Source organism: Oryctolagus cuniculus, chromosome 5 (assembly GCF_051225735.1).
Source record: "Oryctolagus cuniculus isolate XC-2025 breed Fujian yellow rabbit chromosome 5, ASM5122573v1, whole genome shotgun sequence".
Lineage (NCBI taxonomy): Eukaryota > Metazoa > Chordata > Mammalia > Lagomorpha > Leporidae > Oryctolagus > Oryctolagus cuniculus.
In genome coordinates, this window is record NC_142871.1 from 12,933,866 (window position 1) to 12,948,465 (window position 14,600).

At 39.9% G+C, this 14,600-nt stretch overlaps 1 protein-coding gene across 11 annotated transcripts in view; it reads right to left on the reverse strand.

Annotated features, from left to right (window-relative positions):
• Positions 1–14,600, reverse strand: part of SCAF8 (SR-related CTD associated factor 8) — a 292,087-nt gene that overhangs the window by 224,191 nt on the left and 53,296 nt on the right. For 7 of the 11 annotated variants that reach the window (XR_007923153.3, XR_007923154.3, XM_051855237.3 and 4 more), the window contains one exon: positions 12,838–12,900. The exons of the other annotated variants lie outside the window; for them this stretch is intronic. Coding sequence is in view for 5 of the 7 variants with exons in the window: in XM_051855237.3 (XP_051711197.1) it covers positions 12,838–12,900 (63 nt within the window). In the remaining 2 variants the exon portion in view is untranslated. The remainder of the gene's footprint in view (positions 1–12,837; positions 12,901–14,600) is intronic. 11 annotated transcript variants of the gene reach the window in all.

Below are 14,600 nucleotides of genomic sequence, written 5' to 3' on the forward strand. Positions count from 1 at the left end.
GATAAAATGGAAGTGAAATAGGTAAATGGGCTTACTGGAGTAAGAGAGGCATTCCTGTCATAGCTATGATTTTTGCTTCCACACCCGGTCCATCTTTACAAACAGCACAGAAAAAAAGGGGTCATTTCCTAATGGAATGAATTAGAATCTCAAAAGAACTCTAGGGTTTCCTACAGGAAAATCACTGATTTCCAGAACCAAGAAGACACACAGATGGATATTGGATATACAGTGCACAACTTTAAATATAATAAGCCCTTCTGTTTCACTGCAACATGTACATGATAAATATATTAATATATTTACAAATATCATTTTACAAAAAGACACACATCTACGGCACCAAAAATCTACAGAGTTGAATAATGGTTAACCTGAAAGGATTTTGGAAGTATAATGTGATCTTGGAGTCAGCATTATGAGCAGTGGGTTAAGCACCCCACCTGCAATGCCAACATCCCATATAAAAACTCGTTCAAGTTCCAGCTGTTCCGCTTCCTATCCAGCTCCCTACTAAGAGCCTGGGAGGGCAGCGGAGGACGGCCCACGTTCTCAGGCCCTCGGGCCCTTGCGCCCATGTTGGAGACCCACTGTAGCCATCTGGAGAGTGAATCAGCAGCTGAAAGATCTCTCTGTTTCTCCCTCTCTCTGGAACTCTTTCAAATAAATAAATCTTTAAAAAAAAAAAAAAAGTACAAAGTGATCCAGGCAAAATTACTGTTTGAAGAGTTTAACTGAGTAAAAATTAATCTAGCAATCTAAGGAATCTCATTCTATTATATGAACTAGAAAGAAAGAGAATATCAAATTAAAAACCAATTAAGGGGCCAGTGGTGTGGCATAGTGCCAGTTCTAGTCCTGGCTGCTCCACTTATGATCCAGCTCTCTGACCGGCGCCGCGGCTCACTAGGCTAATCCTCCGCCTAGCGGCGCCGGCACACCGGGTTCTAGTCCCGGTCGGGGCCCTGCACCCCATGGGAGACCAGGAAAAGCACCCGGCTCCTGGCTCCTGCCATCGGATCAGCGCGGTGCACCGGCCGCAGCGCGGCAGCCATTGGAGGGTGAACCAACAGCAAAAGGAAGACCTTTCTCTCTGTCTCTCTCTCTCTCTCACTGTCCACTCTGCCTGTCCAAAAAAAAAAAAATCCAGCTCTCTGCTATGGCCTGGGAAAGCAGTAGAAGATGGCTCAAGTCCTTGGGCCCCTGCACCTGGAAGGGAGACCCAGAGGAAGCTCCTGGCTCCTGGCTTTGGGTCGGCACAGCTCTGGCTGTTGAGGCCAATTGGAGAATGAACCAGTGGATAAAAGACCTCTCTCTCTCTCTCTCTGCAACTCTTTCAAATAAAAAAAAAATCTTAAAAAAAAAATTAAAAATGGCCATAACAAATCAGGGCAGAAGGGATGAGGGCACAGATTAAAATAGCAATATTGGAAATAAAAAAAAAGAGAGAGAATGTAAAACTTTTTTATAAGATTTATTTATTTGAAAGGCAGTTACAGAGAGGCAGAGAGAGAGAGAGAGATTTTCTTGTGTACTCTGGTTCACTCCCCAAATGGCCACAACGGCCATAGCTGTGCCAATCTGAAGCCAGGAGCCAAGAGCTTCTGGGTCTCCCATGCACTTGGGCCATTCTCTCTGCCACAGCGGAGTGTTGGATCAGAAGTGGAGCAGCCGGGCCTCGAACAGGCCTCCATATGGGATGCTGGTGCAGATGTAAAACATTTTTTAAAAGTCATTAAATTTTGGGACTGCTGTTATGGCACAGGAGGTTAAGTTGTGACCTACAACGCCAGCATCCCATATACACACCAATTCAAGTCCTAGATGTTCCACTTCCGATCCAGGTCCCTGCCAATGTGCCTGGGAAAGCAGAGGATGACAGCCCAAGTGCTTGGGTCCCTGCACCCATGTGGGTGACTTAAGAGTTCTTGGCTCCTGACTTCAGCCTGGCCCAGCCTCGGCCACTGTAGCCACTTGGGGATTAAATCAGCAAATCAAAGATCCACCTCTCTCTCCCCCTCTCCTCCCATCCCATAAAATCTTCCTCTCAAATAAACAATTTTTAAAAACATTGGATTTTATGACTGACACAATATGGATGAAAAAGAAACACCTAGAACCCCAAGTTTTCAGGTCTGAATACTTGGGAACATGATTTTACTATCAACATAAAAAGGAAATCTAAAAGAAAATAAATATGTGAAGGAAAAATAAATTTAGATTTGGGGTGACAGCAATTTAATTCTCAAGTGCTAATAAGCCAAAAATACCTAGAAGATATAGAATTCTCAGAAGAGAAAACTCAAAAATGTAAGTCATTCCTGTAGAGTTTAGTAGAAGAGATACATCAGCGGGCAAATAAACAAAACAAGAGCCTACTAGGCCTAAGGGTACCACCAACACAAAAATTTTAAGAGATAGGCAGTTGTATTAGTATTATTCTCTTTTTACAGATGCATAAACTTAGGGTATATGACAATGAAAAGACATACTGTTTAATGGCTTCATCCACATAACCAAGTAAAATGAATTAAAAGACAACATTACAAATCAACTAACACCTAGATGAGTTCCATGCAGTCCTTACTAAGGATGAAGTCTTCAAACCCTCACCAAGGAAGGTCCCTTCCTCTACAAGATTTAAATCAAATAATGCTGAATCAGACCAACTCCTCTCTTCTCTCAAAAGCTAAGACATGTCCTTTTTTGGGTTTGGAGAAAATAATTCAGTGGTAAGTGTTCACTGTGAAAAACTGAAAACTAGTAAAAGCTCTTGTTTACTGCAACCTATTATACTACTCTCCTCAGAAATAACCAATCAGGCATCTTTTTTTTTTTTTTTTTTTTTTTTTTTGGACAGGTAGAGTGGACAGTGAGAGAGAGAGAGAAAGGTCTTCCTTTTTTGCCGTTGGTTCACCCTCCAATGGCCGCCACGGCCGCCGGCCGGCGCACCACGCTGATCCGATGGCAGGAGCCAGGTACTTATCCTGGTCTCCCATGGGGTGCAAGTCCCAAGGACTTGGGCCATCCTCCACTGCACTCCCGGGCCAAAGCAGAGAGCTGGCCTGGAAGAGGGGCAACCGGGACAGAATCCGGCGCCCCGACCAGGACTAGAACCCGGTGTGCCAGCGCCACAAGGCGGAGGATTAGCCTAGTGAGCAGCGGCACCGGCCCAATCAGGCATCTTTCTATATGTTTGTATAAATATTGTAAACACGTGAAATTAAACAAATCTGGTGAAAAATTACACTTACTACTATTTAAAGTTCATTTTTGTTAAAAGTCCTGCTGAATTTAGTAAACACTGAAATTATTTATTTCTTAAGATTAATTATTTATTTGAAAAGCAGAGTTATAATGAGAAAGGGAGAGAAGAGAGATCTTCCGTCTGCTGATTCCCTCCCCAAATGACTGCAAGGGCACAAGCCAGGAGCTTCATTCAGATCTTCTATGTGGGTGCAGGGGCCCAAACACTTGGGCCATCGTCTGCTGCCTTCCCAGGCCATTAGCAGGGAGCTGGATTGGAAGTGTAGCAGCCAGGACAAGAATCAGCACCCATATGCAATGCCGACACCTCAGTGGCTTAACTCATTGCACCACAACACCAGCCCCTATAAGTGATGACCCATATACAGATCCAAAATAATTATGCTCCACATTTTGTTGCTGTGTTGTTCAAAAATCTTGTTTGATTATTTTCCTAATTCGGAAAGTATATAAAACATAATCTAATACCATCTTTGTAACTCCTAACTTCTATAGCTTTTATCTAGTAATAAAGTCAAGGAATGGGCAGGAATTTAGCACAGCAGTTAAGATGTTGTTTGGGACACTTGCAGGTCATACTGGAGCACCTGGTTCCAGTCCTGGTTCCTTCCAATCCAGCTTCCTGCTAACGTGCATCCTGGGAAGGCAGCAGGGGATGGCTCAAGTACATGGGAGAACCTGGACTCAGTTGTCTCGATGCTTTCAAATAAAATGAAAATAAGTACAATTTAAAGTATAAGAGAATAGGCATTTAGCATAGCTTCTGAGAAGCCCACATTCCACAGATTCTGAGGGGTAGATTGTCCACTCCAGCTTCTCACCAATGCAGACTCTGGGAGGCTGTAGTAATTAATTGGGTTTCTGCCACAAGCATGGGAGATGTGGATTGTATACTTGACTCCTGCCTTTCACTCTAGCCCAGCCCAAGGCAAAGCAAGCACTTAGTAGTGAACCAGAGAATGGAAGCTCTCTGTATCTCTCTAACCAGTGAAGCTTATCTTTTTTTAATTTTTAAAGACACTTATTTATCTGAAAGGCAGAATTATGGGGAAAGTGGGGAGGCAGTATCCACTGGTTAACTCCCCCAAATGGCTCCAAATGGCTTCCCAGGTGCAATAGGAGGGAGCTAGGAAGGAAGTGGAGCACCCATGACTTGAACTGATGGCTTATATAAGATGCCAGCCAACATCGCGGGTGGTAGCGTAACTGCTGTACCACAGTTCTGGCCCCTAAAGTTTATTTCTAAAATATGTTATAATATGAAGCTATTTCCCAGGGTAACAAAAATATCCCTAATGATGCTGCAATGCTCCAATTCCAGGGATTCTCCTGGTTCGTTTTTCTGATAGGCAGGAAGAGACAGGGAAATAAAGAAAACTCCCATCTACCAGCTCTTTTTCCAAATGCCCTGAACAGCTGGGGATGGGTCAGGCCAAAGCAAAGAGCCTGGAACTCAATCCAGATTCACCCGGCCACATGGGTGCAAGGATGAGAGCCATCACCTGCTGCCTGCCAGAGTATACACCAGCAGGAAGCTGGAACTGGATAGAGCTGCAACTCACACAGGCACTCTGATTTCAGACATTATACCACACCAAACGTCCGACCCCAGACTTTTCTTTAAAAAACTGCTTTTCCTAGCATTCTGTAGCCATCTAAATACTCTCAAAGAATTATTAGATTTTTAAATATCCAAACCAATGCTGAAAAACAGGGAAGTCACGAGTATGACTTTTTAAAATGAATAACTGAGGGGCTGGCACTGAGGTGCAGTGGGTGAAGCCACCGCCAGCAGTGCCAGCATCCAATATGGATGCTGGTTCAAGTCGCAGCTGCTCCACTTCCGATCCAGCTCTCTGCTACAGCCTGGAAAAGCAATGGAAGATGGCCCAAGTCCTTGGGCCCTTGCACCCATGTGGAAGACCCATTAGAAGCTCCTGGCTCTGGACTTGCTTAGCTTTGGCCATTGCAGCAATCTGGGGAGTTAACCAGCAGATGGAAGAAAGACCTCTCTCTCTATTTCTCTCTGCAACTCTGCAAATTAATGGATGATCTTTAAAATAAATAAATAAAATGAACAACTGAAGCTAAGAAAACAATTAGGAAACGTTTTCATTAGGACTACTATTTAAGGGATCCTACAGGTTATCTTGTCTACTCCCGTTTCACGAATGATGAAACCACCATCTCCTTCCTTGCAGCCAACTGTTTTTTATCACATCTTTGACAGCAACAGTACTACAGCCTATCAATGGTTTAAAACACTAGTATCAGGAGCCTTCTAAAGATTAGTTTATAGTTAACTAAACGAAATAGTTACAAAGTAGCCATCATTATTAAAAGGTGAAAACCAGAAAGGTGTCAAATATAGCCACTGCATTCCTTTCTTACAAAATACAGCTCAGGCCACCTGAGCTTTGCACTTGGGCTCACAAACTTCTTCTCAGTGTTGTCAGAGTGAGCTGCGGGAAAACGACAAACTAAGTGCAGCACCTCCCTGCAAGGAAAGCTTCTTCCACGGCACCCTATTCGAGAAGCAGGAGTAGCAGCACCATGGTTTGTTCCTTATTCTGCCCCCGGGTAAGTATGAAATGAGGGGCCCAGCGTTCTAGCACAGCAGGTAGAGCAGCTGCTGCCCATGACGGAGGCTTCCCATATGAGCAATTGTTCACATCCCAGCTGCTCAGTCCCGATCCAGTTCCCTGCTAATGTGCCTGGAAAGCAGCTGAAGATGGCCCAAGTGCCTGGGACCCTGCACAAGAGACCCAGCAGCAGCTCTGGGCTCCTGGCTTCAGCCTGGCACTGCCCCAGCCACTGCAGCCATTTGAGAGTGAACCAACAAATGAACATCTCTCTGTCCCTCCCTCTCTCTACTATGCCTTTCAAGTAAACAAATAAATAGTTTTCTTTAAAAAAAAAAAAAAAAAGGGAATGAAATGATAATCATCTACTAAAAACCAGAAATTCCTACTCATCTGGTACCAAACAAAAATTATCAAAAATCACATTCAAAATAACCTATGAGGAATGCCAGTGCTGTGGCATAGCAGGTAAAGCTACCACCTGTGGTGCTGGCATCCTATACAGGTGCCAGTTTGAGACTCAGCTGTTCCACTTCTGATCCAGCTCTTCTATGGCCTGGGAAAGCAGTAGAAGACAGCCCAGGACCTTGGGCCCCTGCACCCACATGGGAGACCCAGATGAAGCTCCTGGCTTCGGATCAGCGTAGCATCGGCCGTTGCAGCCAATTGGGGAGTGAATCAGCGGATGGAAGACCTCTCTCTTTGCCTCTCCTTTTCTCTCTGTGTAACTCTTTCAAATAAATAAATAAATCTTTAAAAAAATAACCTATGAGGGAAAAAAATGAAAATGGTGAACTGAGACACAAAGGATATAAATTTGTTCTAATTTGACCACTAACTATGTGCTCCTAATAAGCTGTGATAGCAAGTTTCATCACTTCTGGGATCTTGATTGCTAGCTATAAAATAAATCTACTTAATGACAATAAGTCTTTCAGAACTAAAATTCTGTAATTTTTTTAAGCATGAAAAGAAACAAGGAGTTCAATTACAGAACCACAAACTTTAGTTATACCGGCAGCTTGTAAACATGTAACTTGACTGTAATGGTTTTTTAGCTACTCAACTCTAAAACAAGATTACAGAAATGATTCTCCACTAAAGAAAATAAAATACAAAGACCAGCATTGTGCTGTAGCAGATAAAGCTGCCACCTATAACATCAGCATCCCATATGGGTGCTGGTTTGTGTCCTTGTTGTTCTATTTCCAATCCAGCTCCCTGATAATGGCTTGGGAAAAGCAGCAGAAGATGGCCCAAGTGTTTCTGTGCCTGCCACCCACACAGGACACCCAGATCAAGCTCTTAGCTCCTGGCTTCAGCATTGCCCAGCCTTAGTCATTGTAGCCATCTGGGGAGCGAACCAGCAGATGGAAGATCTCTCTCTATAACTCTGACTTTCAAATAAATAAATAAAACAAAAAATAAAAACATGTTATATAATAAGCACTCACATATAGGAAAATAACTTCAGCTTATATTTTCTCTAGAATTCAATCTACTTTCATTTCAGTTCTTTCTCATGTATTTTTTTAAACACCACAAAAAAAAACACAAATGTTGTCTCCTCTAAGTTTTAGAACTAGTAATGGGCTTGCGCCGTGGCTCACTTGGCTAATCCTCCACCTGCCGGCACCCCGGGTTCTAGTCCCAGTTGGGGTGCAGGATTCTGTCCCAGTTGCTCCTCTTCCAGTCCAGCTCTCTGCTGTGGCCCAGGAAGGCAGTGGAGGATGGCCCAAGTACTTGGGCCCTGCACCCCATGGGAGACCAGGATAAGCACCTGGCTCCTGCCATCGGATCAGCGCAATGCGAAGGCCGCAGCGCGCCAGCCGTGGCGGCCATTGGAGGGTGAACCAACAGCAAAAGGAAGACCTTTCTCTCTGTCTCTCTCTCTCTGTCCACTCTGCCTGTCAAAAAACAAACAAACAAACAAACAAAAAAAAATCTGGTTGTATAATTTAAAATCAAGCACAGTACTTTTAAATGTCCTTAGACTTGCAAAGAGTAGAAGAGAATGAAAGGGTCTAAGTTCAACTAAGAGAAAGAAATATCCTCCGACTGACCAATCTGAGGAAGATGAAACATTGCTAGATTTTGCTATAACCCTTTACATCATCTCCCTAGAAAATCGCAGCATCTTTTAAGTCTTCATTTCTAGTGTACTCTCCTGATCCATATATACAGCTGCCATCTCCATCTTAACATTCCACAGCTACAATATTCAAGATGTGCAAAACTACTATTTTCAACAAAATGGCAACAATAATAGTCTTTTAGGTAATTTTAATCGCTGTTCCACAGAGAGACTGTTTTATTCTTGGTGGGGGAAAAAAATGATCCTTCATCCTCCTCAACTCCAAACTATTTTTCTCCTCAAGCTTCTTGAGGCCCCTGATTTACCCGTCTTGGTGACTGGCACCGTCTCATTATATCGACCCAGTCACACAGGCCAAAGTAAAAATTATAGGTTTTGTGGGCCACAAATATTACTATCTGATACTCTGCAGAGAGTCTGCTGACTCCTGGAGAGTCCACTCACAGAGAATGAATGTTCTATGAGAATATGCTCTTTAAAACTATCAGCAGAATCTGCACTATTAGAAAAAGATCTTTCACTTGAGCTCCTCTCTACATCTAAACCTCTGAATTTTGGGATGCTACTTGAAAAACTTTAATAGTCTGTTATCTCTCTCCTTTTTAAACCAGAGCCTAAGTGGTGACAATGATGAAGGAAGGAAAAAGTTAAGCAGATTGAAGTCAAATTATCCTTAATGTCTCATATACTTAAAAAAAAAAAAAAAGGATAAAGTAGGAAAAAACTCAATGAAATACAAGAAAAAAATTGAGTTTAATTGTATCTCAAATAGCTGAAAAATATTAAAAGAAAACTAAGCAATGTTTATACACAGTATTTTAATATATAAATAACCTCAGGCTAAACAAAAGATGAATTATAAAAAAACATTAAAACTCTAGTCCATAGTTCTGTTTTCACAGACACATGCATAGCAATTGTGAAACTACTCTCTGTATTTTAGGGATGAGTAAATAGTAAGTAAATACAACAGATAACAGAGGCCAGGTTTTTCACTGTCAGAGAAAGGAATTAGATTTAGAAAGGGCCCTATAGTTATTAACCTGGAACTGGACACTTAACTCACAGATTTTTAGACAGATATACTACAGATAGATTTGGGGTATGTATGTGTACTTACATAATGTATTTAAATATATAATGTCTAGCTCTATCTGTTAATAAAGAAATATCCACTAAAAGAAAGTACAGCTTCTTGGAGAAATGACCAACTCCAGGGCTGAAGTGGGAGTATCTTTATTATACAAGAAAATAAGGAAGTACTCAAAAAAATGATGAGCACTTGACCAAAGGGCAAAGAGCATGAAGAGGCTCTGATGAGCCAAAACTGAGACAAGGTATTAAGAAAAAAATTAATGAAAAGGAACGTACATATCATAAATATGAAGAAAGTAAAGCTCTTAGAGAATATCAAATAACAAATATAGGAGACAGAAAACTGCCAGTTGGCAATCATCTTGTACTAAGTGATTCACTCAAGAACTGAATACACACAAAAACAAACTGGTGAAAATTTGATGAGTAACACAGTATTTACATGAAAATATCTCCCCCTAAGATACATGTTACAAAAACGAAAAGGTTAACTTTACAGTGGAGAAACATCATAGCTAATATCCTTATTAGTGGGACAAATGGACACCACATGCTTTCTGATGTGATGCACTGAGAATGACTAATACCACTTCAGCAGTCTTGCCAAACACATAACATAAACGTAATCATAAACAGTAGACAGCATTAAGGAATTCTAAAATTAACTGGGCTATTCTTATCAAATATCATCTCAAAGGTCATAAAAGGAAAGAGCAACCGACTGTTCCAGACTACAGACTACGACGAGTGAATGTGTGACACAGGACAAACTTGACTCAAGATGCCACTGGTACAATTAGTGAGATCAGGGTAAGATAATGCACACAACAGAAACACCAGTGTAACTTTTCTGATTTTGATCACTGTGGTATAGTTATGTAAGACATGCTTGTTTTTAGAAAGCATAACCTTTAGAAGTAAATGTTACCATGAGTTGAGTTTAATTTCAAAATTTTCAGGAAAAAAAGGTTTGTGTGTTTATATGTCTACAGAGTAAGACAGTAAGAAAGTAAGTGAGGTTAACATAAAACAGAGGAATCTGCATGATATATACACTAAAACTGTATCATTCTTGCGATTTTTTTGAAAGTGTGGAGCTAGAAAAATAAAACTTAGAAGAATGGGGAAAAAGGAAGTCAATTTATTTTTGAACATCATGGCAGTAAAAAAAATGATGAAAATCAAAATCTCAGTTATGGTTGGTTCTCTTTTACACAAAAGAGTTAAGAAAAACATCTGCACCAGGTGTTGAAAACTTAGCACTGCTCATCTGTGCCCTAACACTGATATTTACAACCTGCATTTCTTTGGTCTAAAAAAAAAAAAAAAAATCACAATAATGGGCCTCAGTTTCCTTACTTGTAAAATGGGGTAGCACATACCTAACTGTTCTCACAAAGTTATCCTAAAGATTCACAATGGCTGAGGGGAAAATACAGCAGAACCTAAAACACCAGACACAGTCAACTCTCTGTACCCAAGGGTTCCACACTGGCAGTAAGCCAACCACAGATCAGAAACAAAGAATCTATATCTATACTGTATATGTACAAACTGCTTTCTTGTCATTATTCTCCAAATAATATGGTATATAATAACCATTTACACAGCACTTATACTGTATTAGGTATCTTAAGTAGAGGTTTATTTAAAGTATACAAGAGAATGTTCACAGGTTACATGTAAATATTACACCATTTTCTATAAAGGACTTGAGCATCCACAGATTTTGGTATGCACGGGAGGTTCCAGCACCAGTTCCCCATAGACATGGAGGGACAACTGTCTTATGAAGTAGTTTTTAAACAAACGCTGGGTAAAGTAAAAGTATTTGAAAAACACATAAGCCAGACATTTTTCCATCACAGTGAGCGGCTATTATATAAAGTAGACATCTGCTCAATCAGATGTTTTAGTTTGTAGAAATTTTACTTACTCAATAGTCATTCTGAAGAGGGGAAAAAAAGACTAAAATTTTTTACTCCAAACAATTTTTTACCCTTATACTTCAAGTATCTCAATAAACACCTAAATCTAATTCAAAACACTTATATCTAATTTTTTACCATCAAAATTTAACATCAAAACCATTACTAAATAAAAGCCATTAATTAAGGATTTTTGGTAAATCTTTTGAGATACTACAACTCACTATCACTACACCAAAATCTTTACATGATTTCCCAAGTTCTACACATTAAAGTACATGACTCCAAACTTTCATCCTCCACTTGACAGCTACCCAAACAAACCCGAAACACCAATTTTGTTCACATCCTTAACCAGGGAAAGTTTGTTTTTAAAACAAAACTGCTTATCAGTTTTCTAAATTCATAAAGCTTTGATCATCACTTAACAAAAGGTACACGTGGGATCAAGTTGATTGACAAAGGAAAACATCCTTAAAACTATAGTTAAAAAGAAATCCCAAATGTGCATTCCAAAATATCCAACATTTTTGTTAAATATATGATCCTAGTTTGGTATAAAGTAAGGATGTAGCTAGTCATATTTTTCAGTTGTTAGAAAAATATTAAGAGTTAACAGTTTTGTTTAAATAAGTCTACTGTTAAGGCTCTATTTCGAGCAGATGAACCGTCTGGACTCTGGGGACAGAATGATGAGAATGGACCAGGCAGGACTGAGGCGAGAGAAGTGCTACATCAGCCCAGTTCCTAGCAAACAAGCCATCCAAGGGCCAGCGGAGCTGGCTAAGCTCTGGAGCAAGTTCATTAGGCACGGTGCTGATGAGGCAAAAGGAGAGGGATCACAAGAATGTCAGGTCTAAGAGGCTATGGATTTTGCCTGTCTGGTTTACCACTGTATCCCAGGAGGCAAAAAAAAGAAAAAAAAACCCGACACAAAATCAGCATTCACTAAGTATTAATTAAATGAATGAATGAATAAAAGACATGAAACTCCAGGTCTTTCAAGACAATTTACATATATTACATTAAGTTGCAAAATTATTTTAGAAACACATTTGGCATGCATTACCCTAATAACTATCATCAGAGAACATGAAAATTCAATTCCTCATTCCTGACTGAGGTAATGTTCATGTTCTTGAAATATTTCTTGACCTGCAACATGTATTTTAACACATTTACATACTCCTTCCTAAGTTTATAATACAGCTATATCAAACTCTCATAAAATAGAATTAGACAAAATAAATGCACAAATCAAACTCAGAAAGAATAAATGCATCATGTTTACAACTAAACTTAAGGCAGAATTAATTCAGGTAAGAAATCCAGGCTATAGAAATATTTCTAATCCGCATTTACTTCACATAATAGTACCCTCTACTACAATCTGCTCCTCTCTAGAAAATTAAAATTTGCTTTGGCCTTTTCTTCTCCATTCCTATAGCATGTGTGCCAATAATTTGTCATCTTATAGTTTGAAGAACTTCCTCAAAAGATAAGATGTATTTAATTTTCAGCCATCAAATAATGGGGTCTACACATCTCACTCAAATTATGTTTTCTTTTATCAAAAAAAATACAGTAAAACTCTGTGGAGCAGAATATAAGTAAATGTAACAAGATCTTATATATGATTTATGCTTACTATTAAGTGCATTAATAGTTTTTTTGGGAAGAAATTCCAAAATTTTTTGTGCAGAAATTCAACTTAATCCCTAAGTGCTCTTTTAGATTAGTAATATATTCTAAGTGACAAAGTTCATTCTGCTTTCCAAGTACGACCACATAATCAATACATCATTTCACTACCAATTTAAGCCTAAAAGTTTCCAAAGGGCCTGCCTTATGTGGGTTATAATCATCTTACTATGCTTCTTGTGTCCATGCTGCTGGAAAAGCAGTCTGTACAAGCAGGAGTAGAGGCACAATCCTGAGAGAGAGGAGTAGAGAAAGATGTTGAGAAAACAAAACCAGATAAAATGAGCTCACTTGAGTGTGCAGGAGCTCAGGCAGTGTTCAAGGTCAAGGTTGATTACATTCTCATACCAATATGAGTTAGAAGTTCTCCAATAACAGCAAAACTGGCCCTAGAAAGAGATATCTGAAATTGCATATACAAGCAGTAATACCACTAACTCAAAGTTACCCATATCCCTTTTAAAAACACAGCCAAAGAGCATGAAATGACTATTTGGGAGATGGGGGAATCAAAATGTCTATAACAAACTCCGTGCAAGTTAAGTCTAGAATAAGATGATATGAATTTCAATACTGCCAAAATATTTTCATTCTTAATGATTAAGACTGTAGTACTCAAGTCAAACAAAATTTGAAAATATTTATCAACAATCCCAATTTTGTTTGTATCCTTAAATATTTAATGTAAGAAAAATAATTTTACTATATACCATCTTAAACTGAAAAACAAAAGTGGATTTGCAAATAAAAACCATACTTACTATACAACATAAAATTCAGGATGAATTGAACCTAACTGGAATCTTCAACATTGTAGCCCCTTCTCACCTACCTCCCTCATAGTAAGAAGTGAAAATCATAAACAGATCAGAGTCCTGTTTAAAATTTCTGCCTAATTTCCTATATTGTTACAGTGCCATAAAATGATCTTTAAAATAATGCTTAGACCTACAAAGTTCTCAAAAAAAAAAAAACTAACTTTACACCAAATTAACCACAGTTCCACTAATGGGGAGCCCAAATATCTAAGTTGGTCATTTATTTTAAAACCAAATGTCCTGGAATGCTAACTGTCTTGGCCAAGGCCATTCCACTATCTACTATATCACCTATCCACTCACTCAGGAAGTCTTTATTTGGTATTTATATTAAGTATGAAGATACTGTGCTATGTACCAAGGATATGAAGAATTGAGGATACACAATCACCACCCTCACCCAGCTTACAGTATAGTGGTAAAGACTATTACTAATTACTAAAAATTATAGTAATCACTAGACAGGAAAGTGTTTTAAGACAGTTTAATGGGGGGCCCAAGTCAGTGATATCAACTAAGGTCACACTTTACTACCACCAAGGGACATCTGGTAATGCCTGGAGGCATTCTTAGTTGGCACAATTTTTAAGATTTTTCTTTTCTGAAAGGCAGAGTTACAGAGAGAGGAGGAGAGACAGAGAGAGCAAGGTCTTCCATCCACTGATTCATTCTCCAAATGGCTGCAATGGTTGGGACTGGGCCGGGCTAAAGCCAGGAGCCTGGAGCTTCCTCTAGGTCTCCCACTTTGGTGCAGGGACCCAAGGACTTAGGCCATCTTCCAATGCATTCCCAGGCATGTTAGCAAGGAGCTGGAATGAAAGAGGGGCAACCAGGTCTTGAATTGGTGCCAATATGGGATGTGGACATTGCAGGCAAAAGCTTAACTTGCTACACCACAATGCTGGTCCTGGTTGTCACAATTGTGGAGGGTGGTACAGACATCCAGTGCATGTAAGTCAGGGGTGCTACTACACACCCCACAATGCAAAGTACCATTCCCTACAAGTAAGTATACAGGGGGCCGGCCTGTGGCTCACTAGGTTAATCTTCCACCTGCGGCGCTGGCATCCCATATGGGCGCCGGGTTCTAGTCTCAGTTGCTCCTCTTCCAGTC